This window comes from Limulus polyphemus, unplaced genomic scaffold (genome assembly GCF_000517525.1).
Source record: "Limulus polyphemus unplaced genomic scaffold, Limulus_polyphemus-2.1.2 Scaffold2181, whole genome shotgun sequence".
Classification (NCBI taxonomy): Eukaryota; Metazoa; Arthropoda; class Merostomata; order Xiphosura; family Limulidae; genus Limulus; species Limulus polyphemus.
The window spans coordinates 1-18439 of record NW_013667791.1 but is presented as its reverse complement, the minus strand read 5'-3'; the positions used below and the strand labels follow the sequence as shown (position 1 = coordinate 18439).

General features: G+C 32.6%; 2 protein-coding genes and 1 long non-coding RNA gene across 3 annotated transcripts; 2 read left to right on the top strand and 1 right to left on the bottom strand.

Annotated features, from left to right (window-relative positions):
• Window positions 1–248: 248 nt before the first annotated feature.
• Window positions 249–2450, top strand: LOC111087458 (putative surface protein SACOL0050). The gene is made up of 2 exons (XM_022394146.1): window positions 249–391; window positions 1849–2450. The coding sequence occupies exon 2, from the start codon at window positions 1983–1985 to the stop codon at window positions 2286–2288; it is 306 nt and encodes a 101-aa protein (XP_022249854.1). The 5' UTR covers window positions 249–391; window positions 1849–1982; the 3' UTR covers window positions 2289–2450.
• Window positions 2451–5114: 2664 nt separating this feature from the next.
• LOC106466182 (adenylate cyclase type 2-like) lies at window positions 5115–18010 on the bottom strand. The gene is made up of 3 exons (XM_013926425.2): window positions 17821–18010; window positions 16987–17111; window positions 5115–5446 (listed from the first exon to the last, which is right to left on the bottom strand). The coding sequence occupies exons 1-3, from the start codon at window positions 17879–17881 to the stop codon at window positions 5294–5296; spliced, it is 339 nt and encodes a 112-aa protein (XP_013781879.2). The 5' UTR covers window positions 17882–18010; the 3' UTR covers window positions 5115–5293.
• Window positions 6001–13786, top strand: LOC111087459. Its single transcript, XR_002612136.1, has 3 exons — window positions 6001–6965; window positions 12472–12523; window positions 13565–13786. It is a non-coding gene; the product is annotated as an uncharacterized LOC111087459 (long non-coding RNA).
• Window positions 18011–18439: the final 429 nt, after the last annotated feature.

Here is an 18439-nt window from a genome sequence, read left to right as displayed (position 1 = left end):
CTATTTTTGCTGATAGCCATAAGGTGTCTGGATGATGAATGTTGCACGAAGATGAGCAAGGTTGGAATAGTGCCCGAAGCACCTGTGATAACAAAGGGGGTGAGATCATAATGCTGAAAGAGGACATCAAAGCAGATTTTTTTTAAATAGCATGATAGAGGAAAAAAAGAAGAATCCTCATCGTGGAACTCAAATTGTGTCTAGATTAATATAAGACTAAGTGGAGGAGAACTCAAATGGGGGGATGATACACCTCTCGGTGAGTATACAAACTGGGCAAGCGGAGAACCTTCCCAAAGAGGCAGTTTCAAAGTGGTTTATCGTGACCGCAGCCAAGATTATAAGCAACACCAAAACAACGACTGTTCTTTCGCTTGCCAGTATAAACCAGGTAAACTGAATGTTCTAGAGTAAAACGAAACAATTATAATTGAAAACGTAATGTTACTAAGTTAAAATGAACCTTACTAACAATAACATTTGAATATACATAAGGTTAAATGATCTTGAATGCGTTTAGCACCAAGTCACGTGACAACCACAGACAATAACAAAGTCGTGGTAGTGCGAGTGTCTCAGAACTACATTTTGACACTGTTCGGCGTTTTATGGTTACTTCAATACCATAGAAAATTGCTTTGATTAAGGGTATATAATAGTCCTTTCTGACACAACGTATTCCTAAACTCAAATTATAAAAATCTGCTCCAATTGTGGTTTACAATTTTCAAGATGGGGATATCCCTTGTACTTAATGGCATTTGGAACCAAAAGAGTATGGATCAACTTCGGTCCACTACCACTCAGAAAGAGACCTGCAACAAGTCGTACCTCAGCCGTGGTAAATAAAATGGGGTGTCTTGTAACAGCTAATATTCCACGAACATAAAGGTCAGTGGTAAAAACTGTCCATATGCAACGTAATCAAAAAGAATCTCCATCTGGTAAAACAACACAAATCGCATATACATTAGTTGCTCCATGTCGTATCTGTTCAATCATCACATGTCTCAAGCAGCTCAAGAATGAAACGGAATACAAGATATTTTCCATACAAAGATAGGCTAGTCAACTGCGTAGATGTAGCGACTATAAAATTATGTACGATCTGATTATTGAAACGGACGCTAGAAAATCATCATCCTCATATACTAAAATACTTATGGAAAATAACCAAGAATTAATAGTGTAGTTTCCATATAACATCCTTATGACAACATTTTCCAATGGAAACTACACTGCAGGACTATTGTCCAGATGCAGGGCTGTCAGACAGAGAGCATCACTGGCCGTAACGATATCGAGCATGGCAACATGGTGATGCTTCAAAATTATATTAATTTAACGTACGCAACCTCTGTATATTCATGAATATTTGTTTCATATTTGTTAATTTCATTTTACACGTAACATATAGAAACATATAGAAATAGAAATAGGTGGAAATAAAGCACGGTTTGGAGTATATGACAGGTAAGTGAGCTTTAAAACACAGTAAAAGCAGACATACAAGGTTATAAAGAACAATAGTTTTTGCAGATAGACATAAAGCATAGAATTTAGTGGATGTCTCACAGAATAACTGTGAAGACGATTAGTCAGACTGAGCTTTAATGTAAAGGTTAACTAAAAATAACATAAAATATTTAGTGAACTGTAAGACGGACATTGCATTATATTCAGATTACTATAACCTTTTCTTCTTCATTCGAGTGACACCATTAGTTACTGATTTTACTAACTATTTCTATGAATGTTTATGTTTCTGAATGTAGGTTTACTAAAATTTTTCAAATTCCAAGTAACCAAATTCAAAAAACACAGAATAATAAAAATGATTTTTTAAAGAGGATGAGAGCAATAACGATGAACAAGAAGATCAGACAACACAGCCACCTACCATGGGTGATGAATAAGATCCAACTACACAGCCATCTCCTCAGGATGATGAGCAAGAAGATCAGACAACACAGCCACCTACCATGGATAATGAACAATATCAAACTACCCAGCCATCTCCTCAGGATGATGAGCAAGAAGATCAGACTACACAGCAACTACCTCAGGATGATGAACAAGATCAAACTACACAGCGAACTCCCCAGAATGATGAGCAAGAAGATCAGACTACACAGCAACTACCTCAGGATGATGAACAAGATCCAACTACACAGCGAACTCCCCAGAATGATGAGCAAGAAGGTCAGACTACACAGCAACTACCTCAGGATGATGAACAAGATCCAACTACACAGCGAACTCCCCAGAATGATGAGCAAGAAGGTTAGACTACACAGCAACTACCTCAGGATGATGAACAAGATCAAACTACACAACCATCTCCCAAAGATGATGAGCAAGAAGATCAGACTACACAGCTACCTCCCAGCGATGATGGTCACATAAAATCTTATATTATTACACAAAGCTACTCTTCAGAAGACACTAAATGTAAAGGACTGTTGTTATTATGCAAAAACTCAGATTCAATATATTTATAGTAGGACTCTTTCAGCGTAGATTATTATACAGAAGAATATGTTCATATTGAAGATTAGAAGATAAGACAGTTTTACTCTATCTATAGTAGGACTCTTTCAGCGTAGATTATTATACAGAAGAATATGTTCATATTGAAGATTAGAAGATAAGACAGTTTCACTCTATTTATTAAAACAGAAGAACGTATTCACACAAGAGATTGGGCATTAGGATAGCCTTACTTTAGAAGGTTCCGTGTAAAACCTATTCTCTTTTTATTACGTTATCTTGTGTTATGCTTGTTTCTTTAAACCCATCGTAACATGTCGCCACCGTTTAATTATGGTGCCTACTGCCTTCACATAATCAAAACCATCGGTTACGTTGCTTCTACATTGTCATCTGTCATCTCCTCTGCTATTCCTATATCACCGTAAGTCATCCATTCTGTACCTTCACCTCATACTGTGCCTTTCATTATACCCATCTCGTCATTATTAATCTCTTCTAATATTCCCGTCTCGTCAAAACTCATCCATTCTGTATCTTCATCTCATACTGTGCCTTTCATTATACCCATCTCGTCATTATTAATCTCTTCTAATATTCCCGTCTCGTCAAAACTCATCCATTCTGTATCTTCATCTCATATTATGCCTTTCATTATACCCATCTCGTCCTTATTAATCTCTTCTAATATTCCCGTCTCGTCAAAACTCGTCCATTCTGTATCTTCATCTCATATTATGCCTTTCCTTTTATTATACTCATCTCATCATAACGCATCCATTGTGTACCTTCAACTCATATTGTGCCTTTCCCTTTATTATACTCATCTCGTCATTATTAATCTCTTTCACTATCCTCCTGACATCATTTCATCCCTTCAATATCTATGAGTTGTCATAAATAATTCTTTTTCTAAGACCATTCGTTTTATTATTTTCTCACCATCAGTAGGCGACTCTCACAGTATCCAAATATCAAAGATATCAATTGAACGCTTACATTTCTAATTCTTGTCTTCTTTTTTGTCTCGACTAACGGCACAGAATTTTTCAGTAAGTGTATCTATGTAGAGTTAACATTATGGTTATTGAATCCAAATCTCAGAGAAACTAACGAAATATATTTTAAACATGGAAAACGTCACTGTATATCAACTTATAGTTTATGGTAAGTTTGTTTAATATATGTATTTAGTAAAAAGTAATTAAATACCGAATTATTATGCCTTAAATTTCCCAGATTAATACATGAGTTATGCATTTTTAAGAACATGCATTGAAGATTGATATCGTCAATGTATTAAAAAATAATGTTATAATGTTGTGAGAAAATGAAGGGTAAGTAAGAAAACTTGATGATGAATTGACAAAGGTAAGGCTATAAAAGTGGTAGAACAAAAATGCATTGGTAAGGCTGAGGCGAGAAATGATCAGGAGGTTGGGTTATATCAGTAGAAGAGGGCAGGAAAATATTGATATAAATACTGATAATGTAAGTATATACAACTGATAAACTGATTGAAACAAGTTTATACAACTGTTGATGACGTGAGAAAATACTAATATAAATACTGATAATGTAAGTATACACAACTGATAAACTGATTGAAACAAGTTTATACCACTGTTGATGACATGACAAAATATTAATATAAATACTGATAATGTAAGTATACACAACTGATAAACTGATTGAAACAAGTTTATACCACTGTTGATGACATGAGAAAATATTAATATAAATACTGATAATGTAAGTATATACAACTGATAAACTGATTGAAACAAGTTTATACAACTGTTGATGACGTGAGAAAATATTAATATAAATACTGATAATGTAAGTATACACAACTGATAAACTGATTGAAACAAGTTTATACAACTGTTGATAACGTGAGAAAATATTAATATAAATACTGATAATGTAAGTATACACAACTGATAAACTGATTGAAACAAGTTTATACAACTGTTGATGATATGAGAAAATATTAATATAAATACTGATAATTTAAGTATATACAACTGATAAACTGATTGAAACCAGTTTATACAACTGTTGATGACATGAAAAAATACTAATATAAATACTGATAATGTAAGTATACACAACTGATAAACTGATTGAAACAAGTTTATACAACTGTTGATGACATGAGAAAATATTAATCTTTTAGTTTTGGAACATAAAAACTAGTTGAAAACATATTAATATATGTGAAGATGATTAAACAGCACATGGTGGTGTGACGTAGCCGGTTTAAAAATATGATTGGATGTCGAAGCCTTTATTAAAATATCATTAAATTCTATGATAGCAAAATTGAATATTTCTAGAAAATATACTATTGAAAGAATTTAAGTTATTGGTGTTTTGCTGTGTATAAATTGATAGATATTATGAGTTTACTATGTGTAAACCAGTGAAAATAAGGAATTTACTATGTGTGTGAACTGGTGGACATCAGGAGTTTACTCTGTGTGAAATGGTGGGTGTTAAAAGTTTAACTCGGTGTGAGTTGGTGGATATTAGAGGTTTACTGTGTGAACTGGTGAATATTAGAGGTTTACTATACATACATGTGTTTTAAAAGGAAAGACTCCACACTGCAGACAACACAATACGCTGAATTGCCAAAATATCAGAAACTTTTATTCATCAAATATTCAATAACAGAATACTTTCTCTTAAAAAATATCTTAATCTTCAAGGACAAAACAAAATCCCAATGCGATATCTTTATGTAAAATGAATGATAGAGAGCAGATATATTTGCGTGATAGAGTTCTTTACTCTGCTGTCATAGTCGAGTTAAAACATCTCCACTGCACTTGTCCAAGTGTGTTTTCACGAAGTACGTTGTTAAGTGACCTTTCCCTTTTACATAGACTGAACCTCTACATTCACACAAGTAGCCAGCCTCTAGTAGAATATTCGCTGTCTCTTCTGTTACCTTATAAATAAAAGAAAGAAATCTAACTTTGAACATTGGGCGCTAAGAAAGAGTTTAAAAGAAGAGAATAAAAGTATAAAACTTTAGAAATATTATATTTTTAGCTTTTTTTAAAATAACGTCGAGATCATGGTATTTATGCAACAACTGTTTGTCTGAACATATATTCACATCTTAGATTTCCACTTGATGGAGGAAAGTTCTTCTTTCGTATGAAAACAGACAATCTTCAGATTTTTTAACCACCTTACACTAGCACATCTTCACCATAAATTATCATTTTTCACGAGTTTCTTAAACCAAACCTAAATATTTTATCAAAAATTATTTCTCTCTTTTTTTTCACATTTTTTTTCAAGTTTTGAGCAACTCGACTTTCAAGATCTACGTATCTATATGAGCCGATGTTTCCATTTATGAGCGTTATATTTTAAGATCCGTGCAGGAACTCAGCTAACAGATCTTCCCGTATATCAAAGCTAGTTTCAAGTTTTGTACAACGAAAAACATTTTCAAGTATTTATTTATCTTTTTTTTTTTTTTTTTTGCAGCAATGATCTCGACTTAGGAGTCCTATAGGATTTATTTATCAATAATTAAACGTATAAGACTAGCGGTTCTATGACATTTGTTTACTTCTTAATAAATGCATCAGGCTGAGGGTTCTATGACATTTTTTTTACCAGTTACTAAACATAACAGACTAGTGATTCAATAACCTAAATTTAAACATATCACATTAAGGATTCTATAGAATTTGTCTATCAATTACTAAACACACCAGCTAAACAAGTACACGTACTGAAATGAAAGTCAGTAGTTCATAATATGTATATATAGAGAATATAATATTATTTGGAGTGAGACTAAAAGTATATAGTGAGAATATTTCAGTGCAGTTTTATGAAAAACCCTCATCACACACACATGTGAAGCTAGGAAATAGTAGATATAAGGAAGAAGGTTATAAGATCAGTTAAAAAAACCACGTGAGTGTATAAATATATATTTCACTTTAATTGCAGAGGCGCATAACTAAGTAAAGATGTATATTCTAAGGCATGACTTCCTGTAGAAGCACCAAATCTCTCAGAAATCTTTACCTCCAACTTTTAAAAAAGTAACCACAGGTCATTAACTAGTGGTTAGTAATGTGACTGATAACAAACCTAGAGTAAGTTTATGAGACAAATGGTAACCTGAGGTCAGGGTAAACACGTCAATAAGCATGTAGCAAATGAACATTCATGTTCAAGGCTATTCATGAACTGCAGACCTTAGTAGCCCTAAGCTGCTGGAATCAGGAGAAAAAGGGCTCTTGTATAACACCTGTGACCACAAGTTGGGTTACTAAATGAATGATAGCCAGTGCTGTATACCACTACGCAAGATAACCTCTACCAATTTCTGTCCAAAAGCTGGGTAGATTTTAGCATTCATCACTCAGCATCAAGAAAAGACTAAGACAGTGACGAGAAGTTTCTAGCGAATTCTACACCACAGACATGGAAACTTGCGTGTAAGGGATCTTTTATATTAGCTATATATTAAGTAATTTTGTTAAGTAATGAGTTTGGAAGGTTATTTGTTTTTCTATGGAAATATTATTGCTTAAAATACCTGGTGCATTGTGACTGAGCAAATAACTGATAAATATTATATGTATTCTTAATACATAACGTCTTAATTCCTTCTTTTTCTCACACATTTTCTAGAACTGGCGATCTGTGTGTAAATGCTACTGACTGTATTCTTAGAATTTATAAACAAATACTAATTGTAATGTAGCATATTGGTTCCAGAATTTTAGATTAGCCATTGACAGGTTGTGAAGAAAAAGGAAGATTGTTTAAGATAAGATAGTAATTGTGGAAATAAAATACAAAAGTAACAAATTAGATATTTCTACAGTTATAGTGGAAATTAAGGCAGAAGATTGGGAACAAGCAAGAACATAAGTAGTAGTTAACACAGGCTCAGAGGTTGCAACAACCAGCTCCACCTGTTCCCATATGCTTCTGGGGATGAGCAAATTTTATAAAGCAGACTTGACAGGTTGAAAATATTAGAAAAGGCTAAGATATATATTAGGGTATACAATGAATTAAGAATAATCCTAAACGTTAACCTGCTACTAACTGAATACAGAAGAGGTGACACACCTAACACAATAATTAAACAAACAAGCATGCTAACACAGGGAAGAGGCAAAGCTGTTAGAATATTTGGACATAAATTGTAGGTAGATAGGTTAAGATTAGTTAACATAAACCCAAATGAGTTGATGATACAAGATACATTGAAATTAAATTATAGGAAATATTTAGTCATTAATCTAAAGAGCAACACTGCTAGATTTAATAGAGTGGCTACAAGAAAAAAGAACTTAGAGAAAAACAAGTGTGTGAGCCCTGCATTTCCAGATTAACTATATAAATAAATAAGACAAACAACATACCAAGCACGAGAGCAATATATCAGAATTTAACAGAAATGTTAAATGTTTTAAATTTTGTTTGCAAGGACAGATTACAAGATATTGTTTTAGGAAAAAACAGACACAAATAGAATGCTTTAACCATAGACTATATGTCACATGTCCTGTGATTGTATGTCCCCGTCCCACCAAACATGCTCGCTCTTTCAGCCGTGGGAGCGTTATTATGTGACGGTCAATCCCATTATTCGTTGGTAAAAGAGTAGCGCAAAAGTTGAAGGTGGGTGGCTGCCTTCCCGCTAAATTAAATTTATGTTTGGTAAAGAAAATTCCAAGCATACAAAGAAATTTTGAAGAGTATCTTAATCTCTTTTAACAGGAAATCCAGTTAAAATTTTAGTAAAATATTGTAATAAAGTAGAAGCTAAAGATTTAAAACTTAAGCATTCGTTTTATATTTGTAAGCAGATAGACTTATAAACAGATGGTGTATTAGTGCAAGATTTTAAAAGAAATTGTGACAATGAAATATCCATTGCCAGAGTAAGCTATGCATAGAAATGGAGGTCCTAACTTATGATAACTTCTTGTTGACTCACTCATGTAGTCAGATGCTAAAGATATGCAGTAAACAAAGTAGTAAGGCTAGGAATAAGAGGTCGAAATGCAACAACACTAATGCTCTTCGTAACAATACATGACATAGTTAATAGATCTTAGTGTTAAAAGAGAGATAAAGCTAGTGGAAGTAAGAAGAAACACACTAAATAGTAGTTGTATAAGTAAGTGTTAAACGGAATGCAAAATCACTATTCAGATCTAAAACAACAAATAATAGTAGAGTGTTTAGAGGCAAAATAATAGTAGAGAGCTCTAAGCATAAGTATACATACACGTTCAGATGACTCTACACCTAGATTAAGAAACAGAGCACCCCAAGAAGAGAGGTTTGTTCGAATGTATGCCTGAAAGATTAATTAGAATTATAGAGATACCTGAGAGAAATAAAGTTGTTACTGAGGCTAAAGTATAAGACTTTAAGCAAAATTAATAAATATTAGCTGAACCAACAGAAGTAGAAGCTTCAGATGTATACATTATTACACGTGTTAGTACAGAGTCTAAGAGACTATAAAGGTTCCAAAATAAATAAGAATAAAGTAATATTACCTAAGCATGTAGAAGTAAGTAAATAAATGTAACAGTATAGGGAAAGTAGTTGTATTACAGAAACATAATAAAAAGTGTGCACAAAGTACAATAGGTTTAGATTAAACATTGGGAGATATAGAAATTAAACATACCTAAGGACTAGTGCATTCACAAGAGGAATATAGAGATATATTTTTAGGAAATGGTGATCCTAATTGTTGTGTGAACAAGGCAAAACATAAAATAGTGTTAAACAGTAGTATTTCTACGGCATAGAGACCTACAGAGTAACTTAAAAACACAGGGTAGAGTTAAAAGCCTGCATGCTTGTGTAAGGAGTTATATAGAGGACTGAGGTAGTCTTTATGCAGTTTCAGTTGTATTAGCTACCAAAAAAATATGGTACTTAAGGCTCTGCATTGACTTTAAAGATAAATTCAGTAACTTTCAAGGATCCATTACTTAATATCTAAGTGATGTTAGACAGCTATTGGCAATGCAAGTTCGAAGAAGAAGATAAAGTAAAAACTACACTGATAATATCATCTTTTATGTAATGACTCTTCAACATTTCATAGATTTATAGTATTGTTAGGACTATAAGACATTGAATGTTTCTTTACTTAGATGATGCCATAGTTTTTACCGCAAGTTTCAAGGAATGTCCAGAGAGATTGAGACATGTATTTGATAACTTGTGGAAGATAAATCTAAAATTAAGCCAGAGTAAAAGAAAAATTAATGAAGTTATGGAAAGGTCTCTTTAGAAAAGTAAAACAAACAAGTCCAGTAATTATTAAGATACAAGAACCATATCGTAAAAATCCATAATACAAATATGAAAGAAACTCAGCCATATGATTATAACAAGTTATGGCATATAGTTAAATCATCAAATCTGTAAGAGGAGGAGAGAGATAAAAAAGTTAAACTTAACTATCAGATAAAATTTCATATTGACTCATAGATGATGAAATTGTAGATCTTTCATTTAGCAAAGTTGATGTGGTTATTGACACCAAAGTCATTACAGTGAATGCAAGTCAAACTGTAGAACAGGGTACAGGTACTAGTGAACTTTCTCTCAAAGTACAGGTCAAAGGGCGCACGTCACAACGTTTTAGAGAGCCATTTTCAAAAATTTAATTAAACAACTTTTTTATCAATTGGCATCACAACGTAGCTTATAATTCAAATTTTAACGTTTTATATATATTTTAATTTCTCAATTTGAAAGAAAATATTACAAAAATGCCAATATGCTAAATGTTTATTTGCGTGTAATATGACATGTCTTATTGCTCAGTTTGTATTTTATTATATCTACAATACAATGTCTATAGTGGTTAACGAATTAGAAACTCAAACTTCAGACATTTACAAGCTAGAATATAAAAGAAGAACCCCCCACCTATGAGGGTAGCCCCCGCCCACTACTCCATTCTTATGAAACCTCTTCTCTACTCACGCCTACTTCTTTGAAATGCATGTTTATACCCAACAGAAAGATCACATTTCAAGCTACTTAAATGTTGCAGTTGTTTGGAATTGGCTTGAAAAGGACACCTGTATTTTACTGGTAGTTCTGAAGTCTGTTGAGTAAGTCACTGCTCTGAACAGACTGTATTTTACTGGTAGTTCTGAAGTCTGTTGAGTAAGTCACTGCTCTGAACAGACTGTATTTTACTGGTAGTTCTAAAGTATGTTGAGTAAGTCATTGTTCTGAACAGACTGTATTTTACTGGTAGTTCTGAAGTCTGTTGAGTAAGTCACTGCTCTGAACAGACTGTATTTTACTGGTAGTTCTGAAGTCTGTTGAGTAAATCATTGTTCTGAACAGAAATTATATTTTTATAAACTCAAGTATTGCTTAGTTAAAAAATCAGATAAATAAGAATGGTTTTATGTGTACCAGTACAGTATTTTATATTTGAAACCTACAAAAACTAATCTGTCTTCCCCTACCGTTGAGCAAGTATGACACACAAATACAAATAAATTCTGTAACATCGTAAGTATTAGAAATATACAAATGTGTTTTTATACACATTTTTTTTATTTATTGGGTTATGTTTTAAGATAAATAATTAAACATTAAGCATTTATGAGTAAATAGTAACATATTTATAAGCACTTACATAGTTTGTACACCTATACCGTTGCTAAATTCTGACCACCCCAGGAGGATAATTAACATTCAAATACCTACCAATTTTACTGGATCATCGCGGACTCTGTACAGAACCATATCATAAACGTATTCTTGCACGTTTATTACGTTAGGTTATTCTAGTTGCAACCACTGTATTACAAACAAGCCAATAAATCATCTCCCACTGTGTTCAAATAAACTGTGAAAAAAGTTCCGATAATTGCATTGCACGAGCTTATTTGCTACCGACGGTGTGTCGTATTACAGTGTTTCGTAAACAGTTTAATGGCAGGGTGGTGATTCATTGCTTTATGATTGCCAGGTTTCTACTTCAGCTGCTAACATGAAATTAAACATAAGAAATAGATGTGAAAAGGAAACTTTCAGGGGAAGTTCATGGTTGATACTAAAAGGATATAACAGTACTAGGGTAGAGAAAATAACAGATAAAGTTTTTTTTTCTGAAAGAAACGTTTGATATTTATTTAGGAGGTTTTAGAAATTATGCAAATAATAATTATGCAAATTTTCAGATGAATAAAAGTATTTTTAATCTTAACATGAACATCACTTTGCACTCGGAGCAGTCAACACTCTGACTCCATATATTCAAGGACAATTTTTTAGTAAAAATACTTGTAATATTTACTCAAAGCTTGAAACAATACGTAACGATACACTAAACATCTTAAACTGTATAGTATTGGGAGATAACGGAACGAAACCCAGTATTACAGAAGTACAAAGTCAGTAATGGCAGACACTAGTAAAGATGTAACACAGCCAACACCAACCATATAAACTCATGACTACAACTTGAGGTCGTGATAACCAATATATAAACAGCTCTGGATCTATACTCCATCTTGTAGAAGGCCATGGCAGACCATAGTTGATCCACATGTTATCAGCCACACCATAACAAAATATCAATTCAAAAGATACGAGCAAAAATAATATGATAATTGAAGATGTATGCACAGCACTTAATGATATGTCAAATTACTTAATAGGATATGTTTTGGTTTGTTTTGAATTTTGCACAAAGCTACACGAGGACTATCTATGCTCGACCTTCCTAATTTAGCAGTGAAACACAAAAGAAAAGGCAGCTAGTTAGTCATCATCACCAACCGTCAACTCTTGAACTACTCTTTTACCATTTTTTATTCGTTGGATTGGCTACCACATCATAACAATTTAATAGAGTGTAGTAACTGTAATTAGTAAATGATATAATTAATTAATATAAACTAATAGTATGTATATTTACAACTTTACTAGGAGAACAAGCATCCCTGTGGTATTGATAGCATTTGTTGTAGCAGAACAGGATGTAAGTATAGTTCCAGTGGAAAACAAAGCAGAAATAGTATGTATTGAAAAGAAATATTATTTTATAGAGTGATAAATGTATAATTGTTGAAGATATGTCATTCTGTAAGTATGCTCAGTTATTAAGAAGACTAAGAGAAGAACTTTATTCTTTTGAGAAAACTCTTAACTGTAAAAAAAACAAAAATAAATTTTAAGGATGAAGATAAAATCACTTTTTCTAGTAGTTAAATTTCCATAATGAAAGTATTAGAAATAACACAAACAGAACTAATAGAAAGCTACAAACAATTCACTAGAAAATACTATAAAGAAGTAGGTGGCCTTTAATGGAATTAAATCCTATTTTAGATAGAAGTAGGGAAATGAGATGAATAATTAACACTGGAGAAAGTAATTTAAAATTCTTATTTAGTAACACAACTACCGGTGATTTAAAAAAGCCAATCAAAAAAGGTAGATGATCAGAGACGATTATCAAATGAGATGATACATTTATTAGGCAAACAAGATACCATAATGGGTTCATTGAAACACACATTAGAAGTACATAATCAGAAGATTAAACAAGTATCAAACGCATTATTGAATATAATTAATGAATTAACACGTGTCAGAATAGAACAGAACGAGATTCATAGAGCAGGAGCTGAAATGTTAATCCTTCATGTAAGAATTCAGAATTATTTTTAAGAATTAACATTTGTAGAACAGACTAAGCCAGGTTAGTCCAAGCATTCAGTGTAGCAGTTGAAAGAAAACTGAGTTGATAATTCTTACCTTATAAATTAGAAAGAGTCTCTGATGAAAATGAGAGGATACTTCCACCCCACTTATAGTTTGTGATTAATACACATATTGATCAAATTTACATGTGTTATACATGAGCAGATGGGAAAACACCCTAAAACGTTTTATACATATACGCTTCAAAACAATACATATAGTATTTTAATTATAAAAATAGTTTCATTGCGAGTAGTGTTAAATAATTCCTTTGCAATGACAATAAGACTGAAAAATTCTCTATTGCTATTTCTAGTGGTCAACACACTTGGAGACGACTGAAAACGATATTTTGAAATATATTGAAGAGCCAGTCAGAGTATGCGATCTGAATTCAGGAATATATTCAATACCAGTATTATTATTATGTAACTACAAAATATTTGGAGGAATTCAGGATAAAATATGTGAAAAGAGAATAATTATATTACAGTCGTATATTTTCACTGAATTCATACACCTGATTCTTGGATATTTAGCATTACAGGTGAACTAACCTTGTCTATAATATACCGTAATCGACAAGTACACGATTTCGATTATCAAGTAAGAATTATAAAAAATTAAAGAGTGGTAGTTATTTAAAGTTGATGAGGAATTTTTCTGCATCTGGACAAGGCCTGAGATGTAAGTTTGCCTTCAAGCCTTAAAAGTAAGACTATGTATACAGTTTAGGATTAGATATAAATGTACGAACTACAAAAGAATTAATGTGACATGAATTAAACAAATTATTCAAAGAATTATGGTCCAATGTATAAATATCAGGACTTAAGGCTTTACTAAAAGATATTCAATATTTACCCTCAGATAGATCAGGATTAACTATTACAGAATGCACTCAAGATGTGAAATGTTTTATAGAAAAGTGTGAAAGAAAGTGGTTAGTAATTGGAAGTTGATTAATTCAACATCGATATTGCTATGCTTGGAAATGATATTAGTAAACATACTTTTATATTGATCATGCGACAAGCTAGTAGCCCTCAACTACTGAGAAAAAACTGAGAGAAGAATTAATTGATTTGTAGAGACCAAATTAAAAAGCATTTGGTAATTGAAGTCGCATAGAAGACAAAATGTAAAGTAAATCAGTCCAGTTGATGAGGATAGTTAATCCTTAAGTTATTCTATATTGAAAATTGTTAGGGAAAATGTTTGTGAGGTCCAGATAGAATTGATAACAAGGTAATATAGAGAAAAAAGGACTAGTAAAGAAGGAGCGAATGATAATGGCAGTAAACAACATAGAATACAATAAGAAAATGTTAGGCAAAAGGCAAAAGCATGAGATCTCATTTATAGTTAGAAGAAAAGTGATGGTCAAGGGAGAGTAGGAGAATCCAAGCTGGAGACATTGCTTTATGAGTCCCCCTTTATCAAACAAAGTGTTAAATGTTAGAATGGTATCTGAACTAATGTTGTACATACATTACAAATTACTGCCAGAGACGAGCACCATCACTGATATAGAGGGTTTCCACTTCATCAATGATTATGTGATTAAATAACTGGCTGTGAAATCCTATTACACTTTATGGGAATATGTGTATCTGACCAAATTCAGTAAAGAATTTCTCCTCGAGGAAGATAAGCAAGAAAACGAGTGGACCAGCAGGTACCTCCATCAATTAAAGCTGGAGGACAGTGAATATAAGTACAAAATGTTTCTCATCTATGTGAAAAATTGAAAATAATATATATGAAATCAAACATAAAGGAGGAAGAGAAAACAGAACTAATTGGGAGAATGACCAGTGTCCCATGTATCAACATTGAGGTCTTGGGCTACCCAGCTGTCAGATAAATGGACCTATCATGAGTCAACTGCCTCTACCATGTCTGGAAGAGATGCACTGTAGCCCATCAAATATTACTGGACTATTTGAGTGGCTCCAGAAGCCACATGCCAACAGTTTATGCATTAGAGAATTCTAAGATATGGTGTTATTAATTAACTATGCATTTAGAAGCGAGAAGTGTTAAGATTCTTTTATTTTGTACTTATGCTAGTTTTGTAAATTATACTTGTGTGACGTATTCTTATCTTAAATCTGGTACTTGGTTACTTTGTATTTTGTATGTTTGAGTAATTTGTTTTGCTACTATAAACTTAATAGAGTATTGAATGATTTGATTATGATAACCTTTAGTCTACAAGAAATGTTCATCGTATTTTAAATATGTTACAATTGTATTAAAATGTATAATTGATATACTCTCATTTAGAGCTGGGAAAAGTAGATATTAGAATAAAGCTTATAAGATCAGTTAAGCAGCCGCATGTGCATACAAACATATTTCACTTTAATTGTGAGGGTGACATTTTGGTTCATTACTAAGCAAAGATGCCATTGAGAGAATGCAAATAGAAGTATCAAATCTCTGTAAAAAAACACTACTCTACACCAAAGTTTCAGAACAGTTAATGATAGTAATTAATAATTAATGATAGACAATTAACTCGTGGTTAGTAATGTGTCTGATAACAAGCATAAAGTAAATTTAAGAGAAAATGGTGGCCTAAGGCCAGAGTAAAAATATCAGTTAGTACATGGCAAGTGATCATCTGCACTCAATATGTACTAACTGTCATCTTCAATTTGTGGATATCGGCAAGTGATCATCTTCACCCTATATTTACTGCAGTAGCTATTGTAAAAAGTTGAGTTTGAGCAAAACTCACATCACAATAAAATTCCACAAGTCAAAGATTGTAAGTAAAATTTTCAGCATTTTGATTGGTTTCCCATAATAATAAAGCCTGAATTAGAGAAATATTTCGTCATTAAAATATTTTTAGGATATTTCATTACTTCTTTATGTAGAAGCAAAATTCAAGGTTATTATTAATTTTATTGCATTATATGTACCAAATCCAGACAGTAGAAATCTTGACCACATCTCTATTGTGAAATTGAATGCTTTGAACAAGAAGTGACGCAACTGTTTCGCCATTTCTGCCAAGTTTTTCGACTCGATTGCTACACCTCCTCACTTCCGATCCATTTCCCCCGTTTTATAACAATTTTCGTCAAGATTGAAAGCTATTGAAAATCCTCGTAGAAATTTTGCTAAGTTTTAGCAAATTTGTGCGTGCTCTCCACATTTTCAAGAGTCTCATTAGAATAACCTGAAAAACGTTTAAGGAAAGACATTTAAAGTGCTTTACAAGAACTTCAAAAAGAAAGCCCATTATGGACTGAGTGTTCACTTCTATTTGTAGTTTTTCACGTATCTGTAGGGCTTTCACTAAGGACAGAGCTGGGTAAGAAATATTTCGCTCAAAAAATTAGTCAACTTGCACATCTACTTAATTGATAAGTAAAGGTCTGGGTTTAGGGTTCTGTGGATTAGTTTACCACTAAGTATAGGTTTCAGTTTAAGATTCTATGGATTAATTTATCAATAATTAAAGGACTCGTCATAATTGGATTCGTAAGACTTGATTTTAAACACCTAATCTCGGCTACGGTGTTCTATAGCGTTTGTTTATCAAAAAATAGTGTTCTATCACATTTAACAATGGCAGTTGATTCCAAATTGATAATACACATGTGGTATAACCTCCCTGGATACTTTTAAAAAATGTGCAGATGAACCACCTGTACACCGCTAACCATATTCATATGATAGACGTCACCTACACGGACATACACAAGAGACGTTATCACCTACCTGGATCCGACCATTGACACCACAACTGTCCATCCTACTGGCTACGTTGACTGTGTTTCCCCAGATGTCGTACTGCGGCTTCTGGGCACCCACTACACCAGCTATAACTGGTCCATGGTTTATTCCTGATATAAAAACAATTATATAAAAACTTTTGGTAACCAGCCAGTAGAAAAACAAAGCACTATATTAGTACATTATATAAGGTAACCAGCCAGTAGGAAAACAAAGCACTATATTAGTACATTATATAAGGTAACCAGCCAGTAGAAAAACAAAGCACTATATTAGTATATTATATAAGGTAACCAGCCGGTAGAAAAACAAAGCACTATATTAGTATATTATATAAGGTAACCAGCCAGTAGAAAAACAAAGCACTATATTAGTACATTATATAAGGTAACCAGCCAGTAGGAAAACAAAGCACTATATTAGTACATTATATAAGGTAACCAGCCAGTAGGAAAACAAAGCACTATATTAGTACATCATATACGGTAACCAGCTAGTGAAAACACAGAACACTATATTAAGTTTGAATAAGGATGCACATTATGCTAATTATTATTGCGCTATATTAAATTATTTTATAAGGTAATCAGCTAATGGAAGCTTCTAATTCATTTTTCTGCGAATCAAATATATAATACTTTACAAATTTATTTTCGCTGGTTATTACAGAAATTAATTTCGATAAGTAACTTGATAAAAGTGACCTCAGCCTAGTTAAAGTTGTTTGGTGAGTTGAAAAAAAAGTTAAGAAAATTACAATTGATAATGAACCCTTCTACCAGGAAAGTTCGGTTTTTATTTTTATAGCGGTCTACTTACCCACACGTAACCGGAACGTCTGGAAAGAGTCTCTGTTAATCTGATCGAGAAGGTTCATCATAGCAATAGCGAACTCCACCAACGTCACCAGGTTATGTTCTATCCACGTCTTATCCTAAAAGAAACGGAAACCATTTTCTGAGTTTAGATATAAAACGTTCTTCCAGTGTGCGAACTAATTAACCGTTCAAACCACCAAGCCGAAGTAGGCATAACTAGGTTTCAACATTTGCTATAAGTTTTGATTGGTATCTTTAATAAAATAGCTTCTGAAAATATCAAGTAACATTTGTCAGTGGCCGTCTAAAGTTCTGAAATCATTCAGTGCGTATGTTAATATTCATATTAGTAATAACGTATAGTGATTATTTACTAAATGTGGTTGTGTTATGAAGCTTACCTTAATAGCATATTATGCTATTTAGAACAGTAATAGAAGGCTGTATAGCTAGTACGATCAGTAACAATGTGTCGTGATTATTTACTAAATGTGATTGTATTACGAAGATTGCCTTAGTAATATATTATGCTATTTAGAACAGTAATATATATATAGCTAGTACGATCAGTAACAATGTGTCGTGATTATTTACTAAATGTGATTGTATTACGAAGATTG